The 24,966-nt window shown below is 44.9% G+C and overlaps 1 protein-coding gene across 1 annotated transcript in view; it reads left to right on the top strand.

Annotated features, from left to right (window-relative positions):
- The window catches only part of LOC141176270 (cartilage oligomeric matrix protein-like), a 1,029,762-nt gene that overhangs the window by 148,680 nt on the left and 856,116 nt on the right, over positions 1–24,966 (top strand). The window contains exon 2 of the mRNA XM_073660229.1: positions 10,212–10,297. Within this exon, the coding sequence (XP_073516330.1) occupies positions 10,212–10,297 (86 nt within the window). The remainder of the gene's footprint in view (positions 1–10,211; positions 10,298–24,966) is intronic.

Raw genomic sequence — 24,966 nt, 5'->3', positions numbered from 1 at the left:
CAAATACTCCAGTCCTCAGAGGTGTCACCCCAATCGCACTTGCTTCCTCACAGCTCCCAAGTCTCCAGCTGCCCGTCTGAGTATGGGGTAACACAGATGGCTGAGTCTGCCCAGCTGTTTACTCATACTATAGCCTGGGAAACGGAGGTCTGCTCCAGAGCTTCTGTTAATCCAGATGAGGAAATGATCTGATCCGATGCCCAGAATCTTTATAAGTTGGATCCAGGACCAGATGAAGAAGGTTCTGAGCATAATGTAGACCCTTGTTCCCAAACTGTAACTCCTGTTGGTGGAGACAATGATGAAGACGATGATGAGACTCAAATACCTGACTGGAGCGACAACTTGACTTTTCGGTCAGGGCAGGAAGAGGTTGGCTCTGAGGGCGACGGGTGTGATAACACACAGGGTGATGATGACGAGGTTGGAGATCCCACTTACTGTCAACCCACAGTCAGACAGTCGATGAGGTCAGCAGAGGAGGTGGAGGAGGATGTGACTAGCCCTGGGGATGGGGATGACTCGGTACCCGGGCATTTGCCTGGCCTTGGGGATGTCGCGGTGGTCGGCTCCCTGGCCCGTACCCTGGGGTCTCTCTTTAAAAGGGTGGATAATTGTTAATTTTATAAGAGTACATGACGCCACCTGTGGTATCTGGTGACAAGCACCAGCGCTGCAGCAGTTCACTGAGGCCGGTGATAAGGCAGCTCGATGGTATAGCTCCCCACAGGTGGAGCTAGGTCTCAGGGCAGCGTATGCAGGGGGAATGCAGGACAGGCGAGACCCAGCTGGGTCAGAGCAAGAACGGGAACGGACACGGTAGTCACTTCAGTACCTTTTTCTGGTGGAAATTCAGGCACATCCCGGAGCATTGTAGGGTGAAGGGTGCATATCAGGATCCTCCCCAATGAGCGGGTGTAGGGCCTCCTGTTTCTTGCCTCTGCGTAGTAAGTTTCTGACCTGCCTGGAGCTAGGCCTAACTTTGTCTCTGTCCTGCGTTGGCTGACCTTGTGGTAGGGCCTTCTCTTGGAGTTCACGCTCCCAGTATGCGGGGCCTAAGCGTCTCCTGGCTCTGTTACATATCAGCACCTTAGCGATCCTGGGACTTGTAGTTCTCCAGGGATTCCGGTTATGCCTTACTGGGTCATAGAGATACCGGTAAGCTCGGATCCTGTGTCCGGTAAATGCTTCGGGGTGAGCTGGTTAAGCTCCTCTGCCCCTTATGTACTAACTCGCCACTCGCCTTCGGCCTACTCGGGCCCTCACTAGGCTATACACACTAACGGCAGCTTGCCGCGCTTCACTGATCTTACGGCAGCGGCACACCTTAAGCTCTATCTGGGCTCCCTGAATCTAGCAAGCAGGAGCCTCGTGCTCCACTGCTGAACTATTAACTGCGTTCTCTAGACTAGACTGAGCTCCACTGCAGACTGACCTCTCTTAGGCTTCTCTACTGCAGGAACTCTTCAGAGGAACTGAACTGCCTAGCTCCACCTTCCCTATTTATATCCCTAACGGGCTCCCTCTGCTGGTCTGAGGTGGAAGGTGGAGATGTGTGAATGTTTATGGGGGCCTCTTGTGGAGGATTCCATCAATGCACTCTTGTAGGATCTGTGATACCAAGCGCAGCGGGGCATCACAGATGCTATTGACGACGAGGTTAGGTTGCGCCTTCCTGAACAGAGACGGAGTACTGGAAGCACGTCAACAACTGCATCCTCAACCACAACTCTGCCTCTGACCACAAGTCGTAGTGGTTCTTCAGGTCACATGGGCTCTAAGCCTTGCATAGCCTGGGCATTTATTCAGATCGATAAGGATGACCCAACTCGTGTTATCTGTAATATTTGTCAGCAAAAGCTAAGTAGAGGCCAAAAAATACATAGTTTGAGTACTTCATGCATGTACCGTCACATGGATATGAAGCATAAGTTGCAGTGGGAAGCTCACTGTGCTACAATGCGGCCTAGCCGGCTGGGCCAACCACCGTCTGCCCCATCTTGTGCATCCGCAGCCTCTTCATCCTCTGTGACTGGGGGGACAGCAGTCACACATGTTTTTGGACGCAGACCTGCCACCTCTTTACCCGCAACAGCCAGTGTGATTGGCAGGTCGTCAGTTCATTGGGAAGTGGAAACACCTGCTAGTGTTGAGCGCTCTCCGACATCGAGAGCACCACCTTTGGATCAAGGCAACCTAACATGTCCGCCTGCATCTTCCTCACAGACCGGCAGTTGCCGGGGACACCCTACTCAACACCGTCTAAGCACAACAGCCAGCCCTCGGTCCCTCAGATGTGGAAAAGTAAAAGACCATTTCCTCCTAGCCATGAGAAAGCTAAGAGGTTGAATTTCACCATCTGCAAGCTGTTGGCTACAGAAATGCTGCCTTTCCACCTGGAGGACACAGAGGATTTTCAAGACCTTATGTCCGTCACAGTGCCCCAGTACCAGATGCCCAGTCGGCACTACTTCTCAAAGAAAGGTGTGCCTGAGCTCCACTAGCATGTCGCACACAACATCACCGCTTCTTTGAGAAACTCTGTGTGTGACAGGGTGCACTTCACCACAGACACTTGGACGAGAAGGCATGGACAGGGGCGTTACATGTCGCTGACTGGGCACTGGGTAACTATGGTGACAGCAGGACAAGGGGCTGCTGTCCAAGTCTTACCGTTCCCACGAGTTGTGTGTTAATCCTCTTTATCTCGAACTTCGTCCACTGCTTCTGCCTCCTCAACCTCCTCTCGGTCCTCCACCTGCACCCAAAGCCTGTCTGGTAATGCCACCTGCTTTCTAACTGCGCAGAAGGAATCCTGCACACCTCCTTACTATGCTGGCAGCAGGGCTCAACGCATCAGTGTTTACTTTGAAATGTCTGGGAAATGTGAGTCACACAGCTGAGGAGTTTTGGTCAGCTCTGGAGACCCAGTTTCATGAAAGGTTGTCTCCACTGGACCTGCAACCAGGGAAGGCCATGTGCGACAATGCTGCAAACCTGGGTGCGGCACTTCGCCGGGGAAATGTCACACACGTGCCTTGTATGGCTCACGTGTTGAACCTGGTTGTCCAGCAATTTTTAGCCCACTATCCCGGACTAGATGGCCTTCTGCAGAGTGCACGGTCGCTGTGTGCTCACTTCCGCCGTTCGCATCCCGCAGTTCAATGATTTACATCTCTACAGAAGTCGTTGGGCCTGCCAGTTCACCGGCTGAAATGCGATGTGCCGACACGGTGGAATTCAACTCTGCACATGTTGCAGCGACTGTGGCAGCACCGACAAGCCCTGGTGCAATACGTTCTGACGTATAGCCTGGGCCAACGAGATCCAGAGGTGGGGCAAATCACGCTGGAGGAGTGGTCTCAGATCAGGGACCTATGCACCCTTCTGCACAGTCTTGAAATGGCGACGAAGATGTTTAGTGCTGACGATGCCATTATCAGCATGACTATTACGGTGATTTACATGCTGGAGCACATGTTAAACAGAATTCGGAGTCAGGTGGTGGGACAAGAGGAGGTGGAGGAAGTAGAGGAGGAGTCGTATGCGGAAGGGATAACATCTCCAAGGTCCAGACGGTTGGCAGCACCAAGGCGGCAGGCATGGGAGGGTCGGGGAGAGGGATTAACCAGGGCGCATGGTAGCAGCCAAACTGTTGAGGAAGGTGCAGGAGCCGAGGAAGAAGTGGAGGACGAACTGGCAATGGGCATGGAAGACTCATCAGATGAGGGAGACCTTGATCACATTTCTGTTGTACGAGGTTGGAGGGAGAGGGCAGAGGAAGGAAGCATGATTCTTACCTCGCTACCAACACAACAAGGACTTGGTCCTTCTGGATGCGCAAGACACATGAGTGCCTTCTTGCTGCACTACCTGCAACATGACCCTCGGATTGTCAGAATTCGAAGTAATCCCGACTACTGGGTTGCCACACTCTTAGATCCCCGGTACAAAAGTATATTTGCCGAAATAATTCCTGCCATAAAAAGGTATTGACGAATGCAGGAGTATCTGTTGCAGAATCTTACATGTGCTTTTCCACAAAACACCAGTGGTGCACGTAGTGAATCTCACAGTTCTAACTTGCCAACGGTGGGACTGTCGAGTCTTCATCACTCAAACAGTAACAGTAACACAGTATCTGCTGGTAACAGCAATTTTGTGGAATCGTTTCACCACTTTTTTAGACCATCCTTTGCAAGGCCACAGGAGACAAGAAGTCTGACACATAGTCAATGCCTAGAGAGGATGGTACAGGAGAATCTCCAAGTGAACATCGAAGCCATGACTGTGTCACTGGACCCTTGCTCATTTTGGTATTCCAATCTTGAAAAATCGCCGGAGCTCGCCACTCACGCCTTGGAGATCTTGTCATGCCATGCAGCCAGCGTTCTCTCTGAACGTGTGTTCAGCGCTGCTGGTGGTGTGCTGACAGATAAGCGCACGCGGCTGTCCACTGAGAATGTAGACAGACTCACGTTCATAAAGATGATCAAATCATGGATTCGCAAGGACATTTCTACCCCTGTGTCATCCTTGGGAGACTAAAAGCTTAGGGATTTGGTAAAATCACCTCACCAACCGTTTTAAGCAACAGTGGGGCAATTGATGCCACTTAACCCTAGAACGCATGACCATAAAAATCTACACTTTCACATACCTGGGGCCCTTTAGGCCCGTGTGCAAATAACATGGAATAACTCAAACTCAAATGACAAACAACTATATACATGAAGAATACCTAGAGTTTCAAAATTCTAACTAAAGCAATCTTGCAGAAAATAGAAAACAATTAACTGGGCGGGCCTGCAAGGCCACAGGTATGCGTTCTAGGGTTAAGTGGTGTCTGTGCCACAATTTTGGGAGTCCCCTTGCTGTGTCTTACGTGACGTTGGCATCGTCAATTCCAGGTGGGTTGGGTCGCACCCCCACCTTTTAACTGTAAGAAACTACATACACTATGGCTTGGGGTAACACAGATGGTTGAGTCTGAAGAGTTGTTTACTCAGAGGTCTGCTCCAAATCTTCAGTGTCTGCTAGTCAGCGTAGAATTTTTAACTGCATCTAGCCTAGGCAATACTTTGGGCGTAGTAGCCCAGCTGCGAAGCAAGCTGCACCGCCTGTGTATCTAATAAGAATTTTTAAATTAATCTAGCCTAGGCAGACTGTGGGGACCCCCAACCAAACCCAGATGCTCAGCCCCCCTACCGCCCCCCTTTCATGGACAACCCAATAATGTAACTCTTACAACTGGATAGGTGAGGATCGGTCACAGCTTTATTAACTCTTTATACTCATTCCATTAGAAAGGCATTTTATTTCTAAAATAATTCAGCTTGTTGCAGCATGCCCTGGGTCCCCACTCCGGCAAGTTGGCCAACAAGTGTAACTCTCCAACATGTCCTTTCTATTTCCAGGCCACGGAGGATCCAGCGTACTCGTATGCAGGACTCTGACCCCCACCCATCACTCTTAACGCTTGTTCCACTCCGTCCTGGAGTCCTGACAGAAATATGTCCAGTCCAATATCTATTAAGTGAACACCGTCGGGCCGTATGAGGCCTGCTTTATCTCCTTCCAGTTGTCGGTGTCGTATCACTACACCGCCTCTGTCTCTTCTAAATTTTGCCATCCGAATATTTATTACCCGCCTTGTCCATTCGATGGCCGTGATGTCTCGCGCACCTTGCCATACCGCTATAGGCACAATCTCTGACCATACTATAGCTAATTTTGTGAAAAATTCTCTGAAGCGCTCAGTGTCTAGTTTCATTATTGCCATTAGTTATGCGCTCTTGTGATGACCTAGGTTGTTTCCCCCGGCCTGTATAACTAAGATGACCGGACCTCTTGCCTCTCTCCCTACCTTGATTACCTCCATTAGTACCTGTGGCCATAGCAGGCCTCTAATACCTCTCCAGTTGAAATATGTGTTATGAAACTCTAATTTCCTCCCGCCTGGGTGGACTTTCGCCCTTTTTTGTGCCCAATATATATACGAGTGGCCTATCACTCACACTGTTGGCTTAGCGTCACCTGTAAAAGAAACAAACCACGTTAGGATAACAAGTCCGGTCTTATGTATCTCGCCAAACACGTGGATCGCCATCTCCCTATCCTCTGAACTTCCGTTTCTGACAGTCCTGCTCTTGCTGCTTCCGTGGCCGCACCTATGCGGAATGAGTGTGTCCCGTAATCTTTGGGGTGGTTCCCTGCCGATGTTATGCATTTATTAAATATAGCTTGGAACAGGTATCTTGATAATGGCGTTCCATCAATGTGTGATACGAAGAAATTACTTTGTGATCTGATGGTTAGATATGTTTTTACTATTGTTACCCGACTCAGTGTACCGTTTGTGGGTTGTAGAAGTACCCAAGTACCCCTGCCCGCTGGAACCGTTTTCGATTGGTGTATGCGTACACGTATTGCATTATTGGCTATGACTACTTCCTGGTGTAATAAGCGTCCACTGGTGGTAATTTTGGATTGAGGGACTAATTCGCTTATACATAGCGCCCCGAAGAAGGCGATCACAAATGCAGTAGACATTAGTGTTGCTTCAAATTGTGAGTGTCATGTTAATGGTGTTAGGGATAAGATGTGAGAAATCAGTTTTAATGACACGGGACGGGACGTCTACATTCCTGACTTGGCTGACCCCTTTTCCACCCTTTTATGGATTGTCTGATGATGAATCTTTGTCACATCTCCCCAATTCAGTAGTTGGAAGTGAAATGCTACTCCGGTCAGACACCGCTGCGCTGACGCCCCTGATATGCCCCTCATCATTAGCTGGTGGAGAAATTCTATGGTGACTTGTGATCTGGCTTGTTCACATTGGTCAACCCGTCTGCCTGCTACTAGTCGTGTCCACTCTTCCCATGCCTTACCGTATGCTTGCCACGTTGACGGGGCAACTGACGTTCTGATTAATGGCATCAACTATTCGCCACTAGATCCCATAGGGAGGGTGGGCAACTGTTGCCCGATGGGTGGGCGTTGTGGAAGAGCTCTGTGAAAATCTGCCAATTGAATTGTTATAAAGCGTTAGCAGCAGCTTTATACCCCTCAGCATAGTGGCTAGCGCGGACCCATACATTGTGTTTTAGGCACAGGAATACTAGCATGCGTAGAAGGCCTAGCACTGGGAGAGATGATGATGCCATCTTATTAATGCAGTGCGCTAGGCTGGTGTTTTGTGTTATGAAGCGTATATTTTTGTTAGCCAGGCACGCGCCCCATATTTCTATTGCTACCATTATTGGGAAAAATTATTTTCAGGGCTAGATGCAGCTAAAAATTATTATTAATTTCAAAGCTGGTGGAGCTTGGTATAGATGGCCTAATACAATGAGTCCCACACACTGCTAGAAGCCCAAATATTTTTTCAGAGGTAGATGCAGATAAAAATTATTTTTAATTTGCAACCTGATGGAGGTCAGTATAGATGGACTAATAGAGAAAGTCCCACACACTGCTAGAAGGCCAAATATTTTTTCAGAGCTAGATGCAGATAAAAATTATATTCAATTTGCAACCTGGTGGAGGTCAGTATAGATGGACTAATAGAGAAAGTCCCATACACTGCTAGAAGGCCAAATATTTTTTCAGAGCTAGATGCAGATAAAAATTATATTCAATTTGCAACCTGATGGAGGTCAGTATAGATGGACTAATACAACAAGTCCCACACACAGCTAGAAGCCCAATATTTTTTCAGAGCTAGATGCAGACAAAAAATTATTTTGAATTTGCAACCTGATGGAGGTCAGTATAGATGGACTAATAGAGAAAGTCCCACACACTGCTAGAAGGCCAAATATTTTTTCAGAGCTAGATGCAGAAAAAAATTATATTCAGTTTGCAACCTGATGGAGGTCAGTATAGATGGACTAATAGAGAAAGTCCCACACACTGCTAGAAGGCCACATATTTTTTCAGAGGTAGATGCAGAAAAAAATATATTCAGTTTGCAACCTGATGGAGGTCAGTATAGATGGACTAATACAACAAGTCCCACACACAGCTAGAAGCCCAATATTTTTTCAGAGGTAGATGCAGAAAAAAATATATTCAGTTTGCAACCTGATGGAGGTCTGTATAAATGGATTAATAGAACAAGTCCCACACACAGCTAGAAGCCCAATATTTTTTCAGAGGTAGATGCAGAAAAAAATATGTTCAGTTTGCAACCTGATGGAGGTCTGTATAGATGGATTAATAGAACAAGTCCCACACACAGCTAGAAGCCCAAATATTTTTTCAGAGGTAGATGCAGATAAAAATTATTTTTAATTTGCAACCTGATGGAGGTCAGTATAGATGGACTAATAGAGAAGGTCCCACACACTGCTAGAAGGCCAAATATTTTTTCAGAGGTAGATGCAGATAAAAATTATTTTTAATTTGCAACCTGATGGAGGTCAGTATAGATGGACTAATAGAACAAGTCCCACACACAGCTAGAAGCCCAAATATTTTTTCAGAGGTACTGTAGATGCAGATAAAAATTATTTTTAATTTGCAACCTGATGGAGGTCAGTATAGATGGACTAATACAACAAGTCCCACACACAGCTAGAAGCCCAATATTTTTTCAGAGGTAGATGCAGAAAAAAATATATTCAGTTTGCAACCTGATGGAGGTCTGTATAGATGGATTAATAGAACAAGTCCCACACACAGCTAGAAGCCCAATATTTTTTCAGAGGTAGATGCAGAAAAAAATATATTCAGTTTGCAACCTGATGGAGGTCAGTATAGATGGACTAATACAACAAGTCCCACACACAGCTAGAAGCCCAATATTTTTTCAGAGCTAGATGCAGAAAAAAATTATATTCAATTTGCAACCTGATGGAGGTCAGTATAGATGGACTAATAGAATGATGCTATGCCCAAAAGATTTTACTTCACTAGGTGCAGTAAAAAAATTGGTATTCTATACACAGGTGGTATATCTTGCAACACAGATAGGCTACTCCACTGACTAACACACTCTGCAATAGGCCAAAAAGGATTAGTTTGCTAGATTCAGCCAAATGCTGTGAAAAAAACTTGCACAGCACTGGCACAGACCTGCCTAGCAAAAACTGATAGGAACTGATGTAACTTAGTCCTGAAAAGGACTGCAATTACAATTAGTCTTTACTCCCAAAACCTATCTATTTAAGAGCACAGACCTGCCTGATAAAAGTCATAGGAAATGCTGTAACCTAGTCCTTAAAAGGACTGCAATCACAACTATTCCCTACTCCCAAGCTATCTGTAGATTTGTGCGAAAATTGGCTTGAAATTAACAAGGTATAGCGCACACAGCAACAGCGGTGCCGTCTAACACGCAGCTGCAGCAGTGAGAAAATGGTGGCGACGGGGAAAATGGCTTGGTCTTATAGGGCAAGGACATGTGACATACACTGCCAATGACACATGCCCTTGCTTGTGTGAAAAAAAGCACTTCGCTCCGTGTGTGCGCTGCTGATAGGCTGACAGATTGCACCTCCCCACTGTAAATGCGGGAAAGAGAAAAAAAAAATGGAGATCTTCATTGTTCCTGCAGAGATCCATCCCCTGCCCCTCCCCCCACCCCGCTGTACACTCAAACTGCGTATTAACATTAATTTTCATCATTACTAAGAAAAAATCCAGTTATGATTTTGGTGCACGAACAGTTATCGAACATAACCTCGAACAGCCGAATTTTTCTCAAATCGTTCGTGTTCGCCGAACGGCTCGAACACCGCCCAAAACAGCTCGAATTTGAGATTGGCGAACAGTTCGAGTAGAACAACGCTCATCTCTAGTCACGACCAGACCAGCCCATCTAGAATTTGAAGTTGCATCTGTTTTAGCCTTTACAGTTTGTCCTTTAACAGAAACTTCTGCTTTTCGTTCCTAACTTTCTTCAGCATCATTATCCTGACTGAAACGTAGTGATTCCACTCTCCTGTTCCTTTTCATGGTAATAGCTATGTCACAGACTACAGTCTGCCATTTTTGTACATATAGAACTTTCAATTATTTTAGACACTTCATCCAGTTTTAGTGGAATCCAATAAGGTAAAAACAATTTGGGGATAGATATTTATAGTGTATAGATGATTAAGTCAAAAACTCTTGATGGAAGTTAAATATTCATTCATATTGTATGTGATTTCTAACTGCATCTGAATGTCATATTTATACATAATTTTAAATTATGTTTTTAGGTGGGGATGTTGAACCACAGACGCTAGCAGAAATGAAAGAAACCAATGTTATCTTAAAAGAGGTTCGAGATCTACTGAAACAACAGGTGATTTCTAATTAATCCAGTGCTGTGATCTTATAGATGTAAAGTTCTTAAACAATTCCTCAATAGTATTGTTACGATTAAAGGGATATAACCTACCAAAAGTAGTGATTTAAAATTTCTAGGATATGTAATGACTAGTGATGAGTGAGCATGCTCACTACTGCTCGGTACGCACCCGAGCATCTCACTGCTCGAGATCCTTGGCAAGTACTTCCCGGATGCTCGGGCAGGAGCTCGAGTCCCCTCCCCACATGTTGGGCGCTGTTTAGACAGCAAATAAACATGTGTGGATTGCCTGCTTCTCACTGAAATGCCGCAGCCATGTTGGTTGTGGCATTACAGTGATTGGCTGCCCGCATAGTGTCATTGGGTCTATATCAGACCCGGTGACCCTATGCTTGTCACAGTCTACCCTTCAGACAAGCTGCGACGAAACAGCTTCTAATCTTAATCAGCCAGATGTCTAGATTTGTTAAGCCAAGAGAAATACACTATTGTGTTTGTGCTGACTTGTGAATGTATGTGTGTTTCTTTGGTTGGTCAAGGACAGTGACTCCATGTGAAGCAATGATGTTTGTTACTATGCTAACTGCATATTATACTAAAGCCAGCTAGATGTTGATTTAAAGAGTCCCCCTTGCTATACCAACTATGTTAATTTATTACATTCACAAACAACGAGACCTGAGCCCTGTGGAATAATACCCTCCCTAATATTTGGCCTGTGGATGTGTACTTCAAAAGTCAATTGTAACTATTTTTAAGTGACACATGCCTCTGTAGGTGGTAGGCTTTACAAGGAGAATCAAAGATCAGACACACTCTTAAGAAGAGTAGCTTGTAGCGTGGCTCGATCCATAGAGACAACGATTTGGATTCTACATGATTCCGCCCTAAGGGTATACAGCCCTGACTGGAAGATATGGATCTGCTCCATTGACCATCAGAGAACCCATGGATACATTTGGGGATACCAGGTTGGGATGATGAAGTCGCCTGGCCCCATGGATATGTTGTTTGGGGTTACCAGGTGGGACCATCATGTCACCTGGAACCCATGGAGACATTCAGAGAAGCCAGATTGGGACCAGCTGGTCATTTGGCCCATGGAAACTCTCGGAAAGGCCAGAGTGGGACCCTTGGGTCTCCTGGACTTGTACTTTGATGGACTGTCAGCTTCCTAAGCTTGCCGCTATCTTCTCTCGGTGGGGGCCCGCCAAAAGCAGGGGGTGGCATTTGTTGTGGTAGTTGGGCCTGGAAGTCCCAAAGTTGCAGCTGTTTTACCCCAGGTGGAACAGCAGAAGGGTGAGACTGTGTAATGTTGTACCATCTTGGGTATTTGTTGGGACTGTTCTATATGTTATTGATTGCTGGTGGTTGAATAAATGACCCTGTGTTGTCTGAGTGGTATTATTCCCAAGGAAGTCCCCCCGGGTCTTCACACAGGCAGAGTAGGGAGAGGTGCTGCTGAGCTAGGGAGAGAATTGGTGGTTTACTTGGTTAGATAATAGGTATTCCAGAGCAATATACAGTATATAAATCTCAACTAACAGTCCTTCTAAGGACTGATCCAGATGCATACATATCAATCCTGGTAATAGCAGGATTTAGGCAGATAGAGTTTGCGGAGAGTCTATAGAGAAGAATAGGGTCTATTGCACGTGCTGTCTGCTGCTGGTACTGATATCCATAACCCTAGATATTAGGGCTAATATTCTTTTTGCTGTTAATCCTGATTATTTGCTTGAAAAGCAATATAATACATCATTTTACTGCTCCATTTGCTTGTTTGCAGCATGCAGCCAGATTTGTTTCATTTTATTTGCATTGCTGAATTGTGGAAGCAGAGAAACTTGTCCATCATCACACGTGATCCGATATTACTGCGGCAATAATCGTGACATTTTTTGGAGTGTGCCAAATATTACACTCCATTTAAAGTCTGCTAGTTGTGTGTTGTTCAACCTATTCCCACTTCCTCACTGACCAATACCATACTACAAGGCCACTGCCTAAAACCGTGGTCATCAGACGTGATCCGATATTAGTGCGGTAATAATCATGACATTTTTGGGAGCATGTCAAATATTATACTCATTTAAAATGGGCAAGGTGCGTGGCAAAGGATGGGGAAGTGGACGTGATGGTGTACGAAGGGGCCGAGGCAGTGGACAAGCTGAAATTGTGCCTGCTGAGGGACCACAAAAAGCACCCACATCATGTTCCACTACCTTCCTATCCAACTTTGAAGATGGCCGGGAACACCACTATTGAAGCTAGAGCAGTGTGAAAAGGTTGTTGGTTGGATAGCAGATAATGCTTCCAGTCAGTTTGCCACCACCACCCTGCCTTCCACACGGTCCAGTCTCAGTGAGTCTGGACCATATATCCCTCACCCTGATACTCCTTCCTCCCACTATGCCGAGTGCCTGGAGACAAGTGATCCCACACTTGGACACTCTGAAGAGCTGTTCACTTTTCCATTTATAGATTCGGGCCCCTAGCCCAGCCAGCTTCAAGAAGGGCAAGAAGTAGCATGTAGCGATGCCCAAATATTTGAGCAGAAACGGTCACACAAAGGCGACCATGGGAAAGTGCAATTACTGTCGCAAGAGGTGGATGATGATGATGATGTGACACAGCTGCCAGCAAGTCAAGAGGAGGCCCAGGGTGCATACATGGAAAACAAGGTGGTTAATGACCCAACATGGCAAGGTAACATGCATAGCGAGGACAGCAGCACAGAGTGGGAGGGAGGCGTAGCACCACAACAGGCAGGAACAAGCAGTGGGGTGGCCACAGACATAAGGCGGGCAATAGTTCTCCGGAACACCAAAACAAGGGAAATTGCCAATCCAACTGTTAGGTCTTCTTGAGTCTGGCTTTTTTTTAAAGACTGTCCAGTTAATCCCAAAAAGGCCATTTGCAACATTCGCCATGCCAGCATTAGCAGGGGCAGCAAAACTACCAGACTGACCACCACCAGCATGCTCAGGCACATGACAGCAAAGTACCCAACTAGTTGGGCAGAATGCCAGCGTCCAGAAGCAGTGTCTGTGGGTGACACCACTGCCTCTTCCCCTGTTGTACGTGCATGCCAAGCCTCTGTCTATGATGCAGGCGAAAATGTCTCCCACCCTGCACCTGTCCTTACACACTTGCAACTGTCACCGTCAGCAACCACGTCCACTTCTTTGTTTCAGCACAGAGTTCAGTTGTCCCTACCCCAGTCCTTGAATGCAAGCACAAATACGCAGCCAAATACCCACAGGCCATAACACTAAACTGCCACATTTCTTGAATGCTTGCACTTGAAATGTTGCCTTTTAGGCTCATTGAGACGGAATCTTTCCGCAACCTCATGGCGGCGGCCGTCTCTTGCTACTCGGTCCCCAGCCACCACTATTTCTCCCTGTGTGCCATCCCCGCCTTACACAAGCACGTGTCCCAGATCAATACCCGTGCCCTCAACAATGCAGTTACTGGGAAGGTCCACATAACCACACACACGTGGACAAGTGCTTGTGGCCAGGGACAGAACATCTCACTGACGGCACACTGGGTTAATATAGAGTCAGACCCTGGGTGGAACACGTACTCCTGACGCAGAGGAATGTGGTCCCTGGGTCAATTAGGGTTGCCTCCACATTCTACAGATCCTGCACCTCCTCCTCCTTTTCAGCCTCCGTCTCCGAAATGACATCAGTCGGAAGCTGGAATCACTTGTGAATGTATGTGTGTTTCTTTGGTTGGTCAAGGACAGTGACTTCAAGTGAAGCAATGATGTTTGTTACTATGCTAACTGCATATTGTACTAAAGCCAGCTAGATGTTGATTTAAAGAGTCCCCCTTGCTATACCAACTATGTTAATTTATTTCATTCACAAACAAAGAGACCTGAGTGCGTCCAAATTTTTGGCAGCCCTTGCAGTCACTGCATACGCAGTAACAGTATAGGAGACCCACTTCTTAATAATGGGAAAAAAGCATAGGTGGCTGATGGCCCTCTAACAATAGTAAGGGCCATCAGATGGCCTTGTAAAAATAGGTTTTGTGACTTTCAGAGTCCCTCCTTCATAAATGAAACAGGATGTGTCTGATCATGTCTCACAAACCACATGGCCAGATAAAGTAGTAAAATGTTAAAATTACCTTACAGGTGAATGTATTTTTCACCGTTGAAAGCAATGCAAAAGTGCAAAAATGCATCAAAAACGCCACGTGTGAAGGAGCATTTTTGTTTTTGGTTATTTATTTTGCCTTATATACAAGTCATTACCCTGGAAAGAATGTTTCTTAACATTTTTTTCCAGGATAATCCATAAAAGCCCATAAAAGTCTAAGTCTAACAGCATTGTCCACAGCAGTGACCTGGGGTCTTACCCATGCTGTTGCCCTATCATTTGATCACTGTTTCCATCGATTTGGCCAATTTTTACTTCCCCTCTAGACCTCTGGGGGGACTGGCAGAAAAATACTCGAGTTTCCCATTAACTTACAGTGGGCTCATTGTTCGGGTTACGACTTACTCAACCCGAGTAATGAGCACCCGAGCATTTTAGTGCTTGCTCATCACTAGTAATAACTTTTGATTGTGAGGGACTGACATTAAGAAGCCATAATGTGCTACTTAACCAATGCATCATCTTCACAATGTCCCCCCTGGAAAATACAGTTGTTGTATGTATGTATATTGTTCATAAAATTGCAACACAATTGTCACCTGAAGACAGACAGGACATTCCCTATATAAATACCTTTGACACTTTCATTTTTCGGGTTTTGGATTCCTGTATAGTCCATAATCTGAGGATGACTGGTATCAGAAATACAATGATGAGAAAAAGGGTAACAATGTTTTGAACTTTTGACTTTCAGGCTCCATATCTCACCATCCACTGCTGCTTCGAACGTGAGACTACTATCATTTTATAGACAATCATCTTGACTATCTCATACATAAATTTGACTTGCAACTATTTAACATATGATTAGCTATGCAGATTATTGTCATGTGACAATGTTACTGTTTTGCTCCTAAAATCTAAATTTTAATTTGTATTATTTTGTTAGTATTTTGTAAATCCACCTTTGGGTTTCAATACTGCCTGAATCCTTCTGGGCATGCTCTCTCGATCAGATTCAAACATGTCTCAACCGAAATCTGATCCCAGGTCTCTTCTTCTCTTCCCAATGTTGGTGCATACTGGTCAACTCACCTGGGTATGTAAACAATTATTTCTTCAACTATACTCACAAGTGTTTGATTGAGTTAAGGTCTGGGGACTATAGGGGCCAATCCAGTACTTCTACTTTATTGTCATTGAACCATTTCTTTGCCAATCTCGATGGATGTTTCTGGTCATTTTCTTGCTGAAACACAATGTCATCCTCTTCATACGCATAGTATTAGAATGTACAGTAGTGTTCAAAATAATAGCAGTCCAATATGACTAACCAGATTAATCAATGTTTTTGGTATAAATTATATTACCACATGTAAATCAATTTAGCAGTTGGTGCAGTCAATTCCAAGAAAACTAACAGACTCCGCATTCATGATCTGCATGTTTTTGAGTCTGTGTATTTGAATAATTATTTGAAAGGGAATGAGGTCAATAATTCTGTGAATCTGTGAAGAAACAGGTATGAATCAGGTATCCCTTATTTAAGGGTGAAGCCAGCACATGTTGTACATGCATTTCTCCTTGAAAGCTGATTGGTTCGAGACATTGTTCAGAAGAATAGCTTACTTTAATTAAAAAGTTTATTGGAGAGGGTAAAATGTATAAAGAAATGCAGACAATGATAGGATGTTCAGCTAAAATGATCTCCAGTGCTTTAAAATGGAAAACAAAACCAGAGAGATGTGGAAGAAAACGGAAGACTACCATTCAAATGGATGGAAGAATAGCCAGAATAGCAAAGGCTCAGCTAATGATCAGCTCCAGGATAATCAAAGACAGTCTCAAGTTACCTGTGAGTACTGTGACAGTTAGAAGTTGCCTGTGTGAAGCTAATCTCTTAGCAAGAAGTCCCCCAAAGTCGCAAAGTGGACTGATGAAAGTAAAAATTGTTCTTTTTGAGTTCAAGGGCCGCAGACAGTTCATCAGATGACCCCCAAACTCTGTATTCAAGCCACAGTGCACTCTGAAGACAGAGAAGCATGCTGGTACAAACATCATAAAATGGGCATGTTTCTCTTACTATGGTGCCAGACACATTTACTGCATACCAGGGATTATGGACCAGTTTGCATATATTAAAATACTTGAATAGGTCATGTTGCCTTACGCTGAAGAGGATATGCCTGTGAAATGGGTGTTTCTACAAGACTACAACCCTAAACACACCAGTAAACAAGCAAAATCTTGGTTCCAGTCCAACAAAATTGAGGCTATGGAGTGGCCAGCCCAATACCCGGACCTTAATCCAACAGAACACTTGTGGTGTGACATCAAAAATGCAGTTTCTGAGGCAAAGCCAACAAATGCCAAAAAATTGTGGGATGTAATCTAAGCATCCTGGGCTGGAATAACAGTTGACTGGTGCCAGAAGTTGGTTGACTCTATGCAACATACAGTAGATGTGAAGCAGTTCTAAAAAACTGTCGTTATACCACTAAATATTAGGTTAGTGTTTCACAGGAATGCTAAATTCTAAAAAAAAATAAAAAATAAAAAAGGGGGTACATATTGTGAGTTTGTAAAGACAAATGCAGTCACTGCTCTTTTTTAGAACAGCCCAATGTTCATTTTTTGTTATTTTCTGTAAAGTAGTTAAAAATTATATACATTTACATTTCTCTTCATGTTTTGAATTAGAAAACAGTGTGCAATGTTCCCAATGCATGGAAATAATAACCAGTATAAACATTTTGTGCTTAACTCATGGTTTTGAACACACTGCTATTATTTTGAACACTATTGTATGAAATAACTCGTCTTGTAGGATACTCAGCTATAGCTCAGTATCGAGACCACCATCGATTCTGGTCAAGTATCCAACACCTATGGCTGTGAAACAACTCCATATCATCAGGCTTCCTCCACTGAACTTGCCAGTTCCTTCAATATCTCAATTTGTTGTCCATTTTTTCCCTTGTTTCTCCTAGTCTATTGACTTTCGTCTCATCACTCCAACCTTTTGCTTGGGAATCAGCCTAATTACACACTGAGGGAATGTGAGAAAAGGTTGAAGAAAAAGATTTTTCCACCACCAGGAGCAAAACAGTAACAATGCAGTGACATCACAAGAATCTGCATAATTAATCATATGATAAATAGTTATAAGTGAAATTTATGTATGAGATAGGCAAGATGATTGTCTATAAAATGATGATAGTCTCATGTTTGAAGTAGTAGTGCATGGTGAAATATGGAGCCTGAGAGTCAAAAATTCAAAACATTTTATTTGTTACCCTCTTGCTCGTCACTGTACTATTTTTTGTTTTCATGCTGTATTCATATCTTGACAATGATTATTCTGACATATTTATGTGCTGACGGTGGTTCTGGTGGTCTGTTCATGTGCTGACGGTGATTCTGGTGATGTAGTCATGGGGGTTTTGGTGGTGTACTCATGTACTGATGGTGGTTTTGGTACTGTATTCATGTGTTGATTGCGGTTCTGGCAATGTACTCTGGTTCTGACGCTGGTTCTGGTGATGCTGTGAGGTCCTGACAGTAGTTCTGGTGATGTATTCATGGATTAATTGTACTTCCAGTAATGTAGTCATATAGATGTAGCAATCTGTAATTTATTAGATGTAATACTAGATTATAGTGTCAGTGTCCTGGACTGAAAATACAGCCATCTGAATGAGGCTGTTATGCCGGCCAGAGCCTGTCTGGTCGTATCAAGGATGAGTTGGCTGGCAGAGATCCACTATCCTCGTTGGACGCCATTATACTAGGACACATCTCTGCCTCCATGGGCTAATTCAGGAACAAACTTTGATGTCTCTCATGCCAGAAGACGACCCAGACTTGCTCCAAACCTCCAGTTCCCTTTGCTACCTCAAGGTGTAAGCCACTGAGCCAATGCACTTTCTGGTCAGGAACAACAGCGGAGGTACAGGGAGAATATTTTTATGTACTGTGGAGGCAAGGGACATTTTGTTCGCCAATGCCCTGTGAGACCAGGAAACTCCAGCACCTAGGGTTGGGCAAAGAAATTACCCTATGTGCTGTCCAAAGTTACTGACCGAAGTTACCTTGACCTGGCTGGAGAGGTTCCTCTCCTCTGCTGCCCATCTAGATTCCAGCTCCGTGGGTAACTTCATTCATATGGATCTGGTGCTGGATCAACCCCTGACTATTGCCTCCTTTTATGGACAACTCCTGGCAGAGCCTATTTGATTCATGATGCTTCCAGTCATACTGGAGATTGGAGTCCTGTATAGTGATATAATTTCCTTCTACGTGCTTCCCAGATCTGTGAATTAGTTTCTCCTGGGTCTTCCATGGCTGCGTCTACGCAAAAGTGATTTACTGGTTCTCCAGTCAGGTACTTAATTTGGGACGGCATTGCGCTTCCAACTTCTTAGCCAAAGTCATTTACAAGACTCCGCCTCCTGTGCCTTCGAAAATTGCTTCTCTGCCCATCCACTATTGTGCCTTTGCAAATGTCTTCAGTGAAAAGGAAGCTGAGATCCTGACACCCCACAGACCTTTTGGCTGTCCAGTTGACATTCTACCTGGTACGTCTCCACCTCAAAGCCAGGTGTATAATCTATCTCTACCTGAGACTCAGTTCATGTATGAATGCATCCAAGAGAATTTAGATTCATGCATATGTCTCCTGCCAATGCCGGCTTCTTCTTAGTGACTAAGAAGGATGGTTACTTACACCACTTTATAGACTATTGAGATCTTAACAAAGTCACTATAAAGAACAAGTATCCCATGCCTTTGATTTCTGAGCTATTTGACATGATTTGTCGAGCTATAATTTTCACCAAATTGAATCTGCGAGGGACTTACAACTTGATTCATATCCGAAAGGGCAATGAATGGAATATGGCCTTTAATACCCGTGGCAGTCACTACGAATATTTCATCATGCCTATTGGTCTGTGTAATGCACCCAATGTTTCAGGAGTTTGTTAATGACATCTTACGAGATCTCCTCTATGTTTCCGTGGTTGTGTATTTGGACAATTTCCCCTGATCTACCTACTCACAGGAGACACGTCCGTCAAGTTCTGCAATGTCTCTGGAAGAACAATTTGTTTGCCTAGCTGTCCAAATGTGTCTTTGAAAAAACCTCCCTACCCTTCCTCTCGACTACATTGTTTCCAACCAGGGTCTCCAACTGCCGTTCTCTCCTGGCCTTGTCCTCTGGGAATGCATGCCATTCAGATCTTCATGGGTTTTGCCAACTTCTTCAGGCAATTTATTCTGCACTTCTCGTCCCTCATGGCTCCTATCTCCGCTTTAACCAAGGAGGGAGTTAATGCCAGAACCTGGCCTGAGTCAGCCGTGTTGGCCTTCCAGCATTTGAAAGAGACCTTTGCGAGTGATTTGGTGCAGCATCACCCAAATCCCAAAAACCAGTTCCTACTGGAAGGCGCCAGCTCTCCAGTAATAATATACACAGACCATAGAAATCTGACCTTCCTGCTGCCCACACAGTAGTTGAATCCTCAGTTACATTTCAGTCCTGCTGAAAAGAATTTCAAAGTAGATGCTCTGTCTCAATCTTTTGATGTGACCGATTCCGTGGAGGAGCCTTAGCACATCATTAACCTGACCAGGATTATTGAAGCAGCCCCTGTCCTTTTTAACCCCTTTACCCCCGAGGGTGGTTTGCACGTTAATGACCAGGCCAATTTTTACAATTCTGACCACTGTCACTTTATGAGGTAATTACTCTGAAACGCTTCAACGGATCCCCCTGATTCTGAGATTGTTTTTTCGTGACATATTGTACTTCATGATTGTGGTAAAATTTCTTCGATATCACTTGTGTTTATTTGTGAAAAAAATGGAAATTTGGCGAAAAATTTGAAAATTTTGCAATTTTCAAAATTTGAATTTTTATGCCCTTAAATTAGAGAGATATGTCACACAAAATAGTTAATAAATAACATTTCCCACATGTTTACTTTACATCAGCACAATTTTGGAACCAAAATTTTTTTTGTTAGGGAGCTATAAAGGTTAAAAGTTGACCAGCGATTTCTCATTTTTCCAAAAAAATTTACAAAACCATTTTTTTAGGGACCACATCACATTTGAAGTCACTTTGAGAGGTCTTTATGACATAAAATACCAAAAAGTGACACCATTCTAAAAACTGCACCCTTCAAGGTGCTCAAAACCACATTCAAGAACTTTATTAATCCTTCAGGTGCTTCACAGGAATTTTTGGAATGTGGAAGAAAAAAATGAACATTTAACTTTTTTCACAAAAATGTTACTTTAGACCAAATTTTTTTTATTTTTGCAGGGGTAACAAGAAAAAATGGACCCCAAAATTTGTTGTGCAATTTCCCCTGGGCACACAGTACCCCATATGTTGGGAAAAAACACTGTTTGGGCGCACGGCAGGGCTCGGAAGGGAAGGAGCGCCATTTGACTTTTTGATTGTAAAATTTGCTTGAATAATTAGCGGACGCCATGTTGCGTTTGGAGAGCCCCTGTGTTCCTAAACATTGGAGCTCCCCCACAAGTGACTCCATTTTGGAAACTATACCCCCCAAGGCACCTATCTAGATGCACAGTGAGCACTTGGAACCCCCAGGTGCTTCACAAATTGATTCGCAAAAATGAAAAAGTGGAAAAAAAAACACTTTTTTATTTAACGGATTAATTTGTGAAGCACCTGGGGGTTCCAAGTGCTCACTATGCATCTAGATAGGTGCCTTGGGGGGTCTAGTTTCCAAAATGGGGTCACCTGTGGGGGAGTTCCAATGTTTAGGCAAACAGGGGCTCTCCAAACGCGACATGGTGTCCGCTAACAAATTGAATGGAAAATCGGCTCAAATTGTTAGCTGACACCATGTTGCGCTTGGAGAGCCCCTGTGTGCCTAAACATTAGAGCTCCCCCACAAGCGACCCCATTTTGGAAACTAGACCCCCAAGGCACCTATCTAGATGCATAGTGAGCACTTGGAACCCCCAGGTGCTTCACAAATTGATTCGTAAAAATGATAAAGTGGAAAAAAAAATACTTTTTTATTTTTACGGATTAATTTGTGAAGCACCTGGGGGTTCCAAGTGCTCACTATGCATCTAGATAGGTGCCTTGGGGGGTCTAGTTTCCAAAATGGGGTCACTTGTTGGGGAGCTCCAATGTTTAGGCACACAGGGGCTCTCCTAATGCGACATGGTTCCAATTTGTTAGCGGACACCATGTCGCGTTTGGAGAGCCCCTGTGTGCCTAAACATTGGAGCTCCCCCACAAGTGACCCCATTTTGGAAACTAGACCCCTCAGGGAACTTATCTAGATGTGTGGTGAGCACTTTGAACCTTCAAGTGTTTTGCAAAGGTTTATGACGTAGAGCCGTGAAAAAAAAAATATTTTTTTTTCCACAAAAACGCTCTTTTAGCCGCAATATTTTTATTTTCACGAGGGTAATAGGAGAAATCGGACCCCAAAAGTTGTTGTGCAATTTCTCCTGAGTACGCTGATACCCCATGTGTTGGAGAAAACTACTTTTTGGGTGCCTGTCAGGGCTCGGAAGGAATGGAGTTCCGCTTTGGAATGCAGACTTTGATGGAATGGTCTGCGGGCGTCATGTCACATTCTCAGAGCCCCTGATGTTCCTAAACAGTGGAAATGCCCAACAAGTGCCCCCTTTTTGGAACGGATACCTGATTTGTCAATTTTATAATGTAATGTTATACGCCAGTTGTGTAGGACAACCTGACAAACACTACACAACTGAAGTATGACAACCTGACGAACACTACGTCAGCTGTGTAGTGTTCGTCAGGTTGTCATACATCAGAAATTAATTCAATAGTCCATGGAAGTATGGTACCTTTTGAAGCAGTCTTTCATGCAGAGACCAGGTTTGTCGGGGCAAGTGTCACATTGGTAAATGGTGTCCTTGCGTATTCCCCTTCGGTAACACACTTAGCACTTCTTTTGTGACTTACCTTTTTTTCCGCTGTGAGGGATCTGCCCCGGGAAATGCTGGCCCGGTACAATTCGAGGTCCTTCAGTTCCAGAAGTAGTGGGGCCCGCTCCTCCACCACTGCAAAATATCAGGGCCTTGATAACTGTCTCCTGGAAGTGAAGGTACGACGCAGAAGTCTGGCCTGCACATTTTGACAGAAGGAAAGCGTTGTGCATTGCCATCTGAACAATGTGCACGGCCAGCTTCTTATACCATACCTTGGCCTTTCTCAAAGCACTGTACGGCTGGAGGACTTGATCGGAGAGATCAACTCCCCCCATGTACTTGTTGTACCCCACTACACAGTCTGGTTTGGCGACCTGTGTAGTGGAACCTCTTACAGTGCTGAGGGTGCTGCCATCACCATGTATGGTGGTCAAGAGAACGACATCCCTCTTGTCCTTGTACTTGACCACCAACAGGTGTTCGCTACATTGGGCTCTGCTCTCACCCCTTCTGAGCAGCTACCCAATTAGCGTCTTTGGGAGGCCTTTCTGATTTTTGCGAACAGTACCGCAAGCTGCGGTATGTCGCGCAGAGAGGGACTTGAAGAGCGGGATACTTGTATAAAAGTTATCCACGTACAGGTGATAACCTTTATCCAGCAGTGGGTGCACCAAGTCCCACACAATTTTCCCACTCACTCCCAGAACAGGGGAGCATTCAGGGGGTTCAATCCGGGAGTCCTTCCCTTCATAAACTCTAAACTTGTGAGTGTACCCTGAGGTACTCTCACAATGTTTATACAGCTTGATCCTGTACCTCGACCTTTTACTGGGCAGGTACTGCCGGAATCCAAGCCGCCCCTTAAAAGAAATTAAGGACTCATCCCCGCAGATGTCCCTTTGGGGCACGTACACTTCACCAAACTTGTTGTTGAAGTGCTCGATGACCAGCCGAACTTTGAAAAGACGATCAAAGTTCGGGTTATCGCGTGCAGGACACCTTGCATTATCTTGGTAATGCAAGAACTTGTGGATGGCCTCAAGACGTGTCCAGGTCATGACCATTCGGAACACTGGAGTGTTATGCAAAACGTCAACACTCCAGTAATGCCAAACCTCTGTTTTTTTCAGGATCCCCATATGAAGGACCAGTCCCCAAAACTTCATCATTTCTTCTGCTTCTACAGGAGACCAGTTAGAAAATGATGAAGAGGGGTTTTGTTACAAAAATTGATGAGCATACAAATTGGTTTGGCCCACCATGAGGTTTATAAAATCCTCAGAGAAAAAGATTTTGAAAAAGTCTATTTCTGTGAGGCCGGTGGTGTCACACTTGATTCCTGATTCCGCCACGAAATCAGGAATCAGTGGCTCAAAATTTTCGGGGGGCGAGGTCCATATTGGGTCAGTAGTGGGGGGCACTGGAACATCTTCTCTCCTGCGACGACTGCGGGGCGGTCCATCAGCACCTGAGGAGGAAGAGGAGGAAGAAGAGGAGGAAGAGGAGGAAGAAGAGGAGGAAGAGGAGGACGATGAGGCGTCGGAAAAGTAAAGAAATGTGGGATCCTCGCCCTCGCTGTCAGTCTCAGTGTCGGAGGCAACAATAGCGTATGCCTCCTCCGCTGAATAGCGAGTTCGGGATGAGCCGGACATTTTTTTTTTCTCGTGTATGTGGTGCGTGTGTGTCAGTACTTTATTTAGAGTGTGTGTGTGTCAGTGTGCTTGGTGTGAACTTTTTTTTCTGAAAAAAAAGAGAAAAAAGGGAACTACAGTAGGTGGTGCAAACAGCGAGCACGAGTGCGGATCGGTGAACTATGTCACCAATCAACTCTCGGCAGCTGTTGGATGTGTGCGCGGATGTGGTGCAAAGGTGGGGGGGGGAATTGACAGGGACAAGAAAAAGTCCTGAAAAGCAGCGAGCGCGGACGTTGATCAGTGACGTAGACACTGCTCAGCGCTCGGCCTCTGCAGGACGCACGAAAAAAAAAAAAACTGGAGGGGAGGAGGATTGGGGGTAAAAGGAGGGGGGGGAGGGGGGAGGAGGAGTGAGAAATGCTGTGATTGGCTGTTCAGAATTGAACAGCCAATCACAGCGATCGTGGATGGGAAGGGGCACCGGAATTTTAATGCTGTCACCGCGACTTCAGCCACGGTGCGCATTAAAGATAGGGCATATTAATACGTATCTGGTCCATAAGGCCCAGGGCACAGATACGTATTAATACACCCTATGTCATAAAGGGGTTAAAGACATTCCTTCAGGCAAAACCTTTGTTTCTAATGCTATAAGGAGAAGAGTTCTGTTTTGGGGACACAAATCCAAGTTGGCTTTTCATATGGTCATACGCAAGACCACTGAGCTGATTGATCATCAATTTTGGTGGCCCTCACTGGTTAAGGATATCCGGGACTTCATAAACACCTGTTGACAGTGCTCCAGAACCAAGTCTTCCAGGGACAAACCTGCTGGCCTCCTCCACATTGCTATGGACTTCATCATGGACCTGCCTTTCTCAGAGGGTTGCGACATCATCTGGGTTGTGGTGCATCAATTCTCTAAAATGGCTCACTTCATTCTTCTGGCTGCTCTTCCCTT

Source organism: Phyllobates terribilis, unplaced genomic scaffold, assembly GCF_046119375.1.
Source record: "Phyllobates terribilis strain yellow unplaced genomic scaffold, ASM4611937v1 Scaffold_22__1_contigs__length_20350403, whole genome shotgun sequence".
Lineage (NCBI taxonomy): Eukaryota > Metazoa > Chordata > Amphibia > Anura > Dendrobatidae > Phyllobates > Phyllobates terribilis.
Note: the sequence above shows the minus strand (reverse complement) of the source record. Positions and strands in the feature narration are given on the sequence as shown.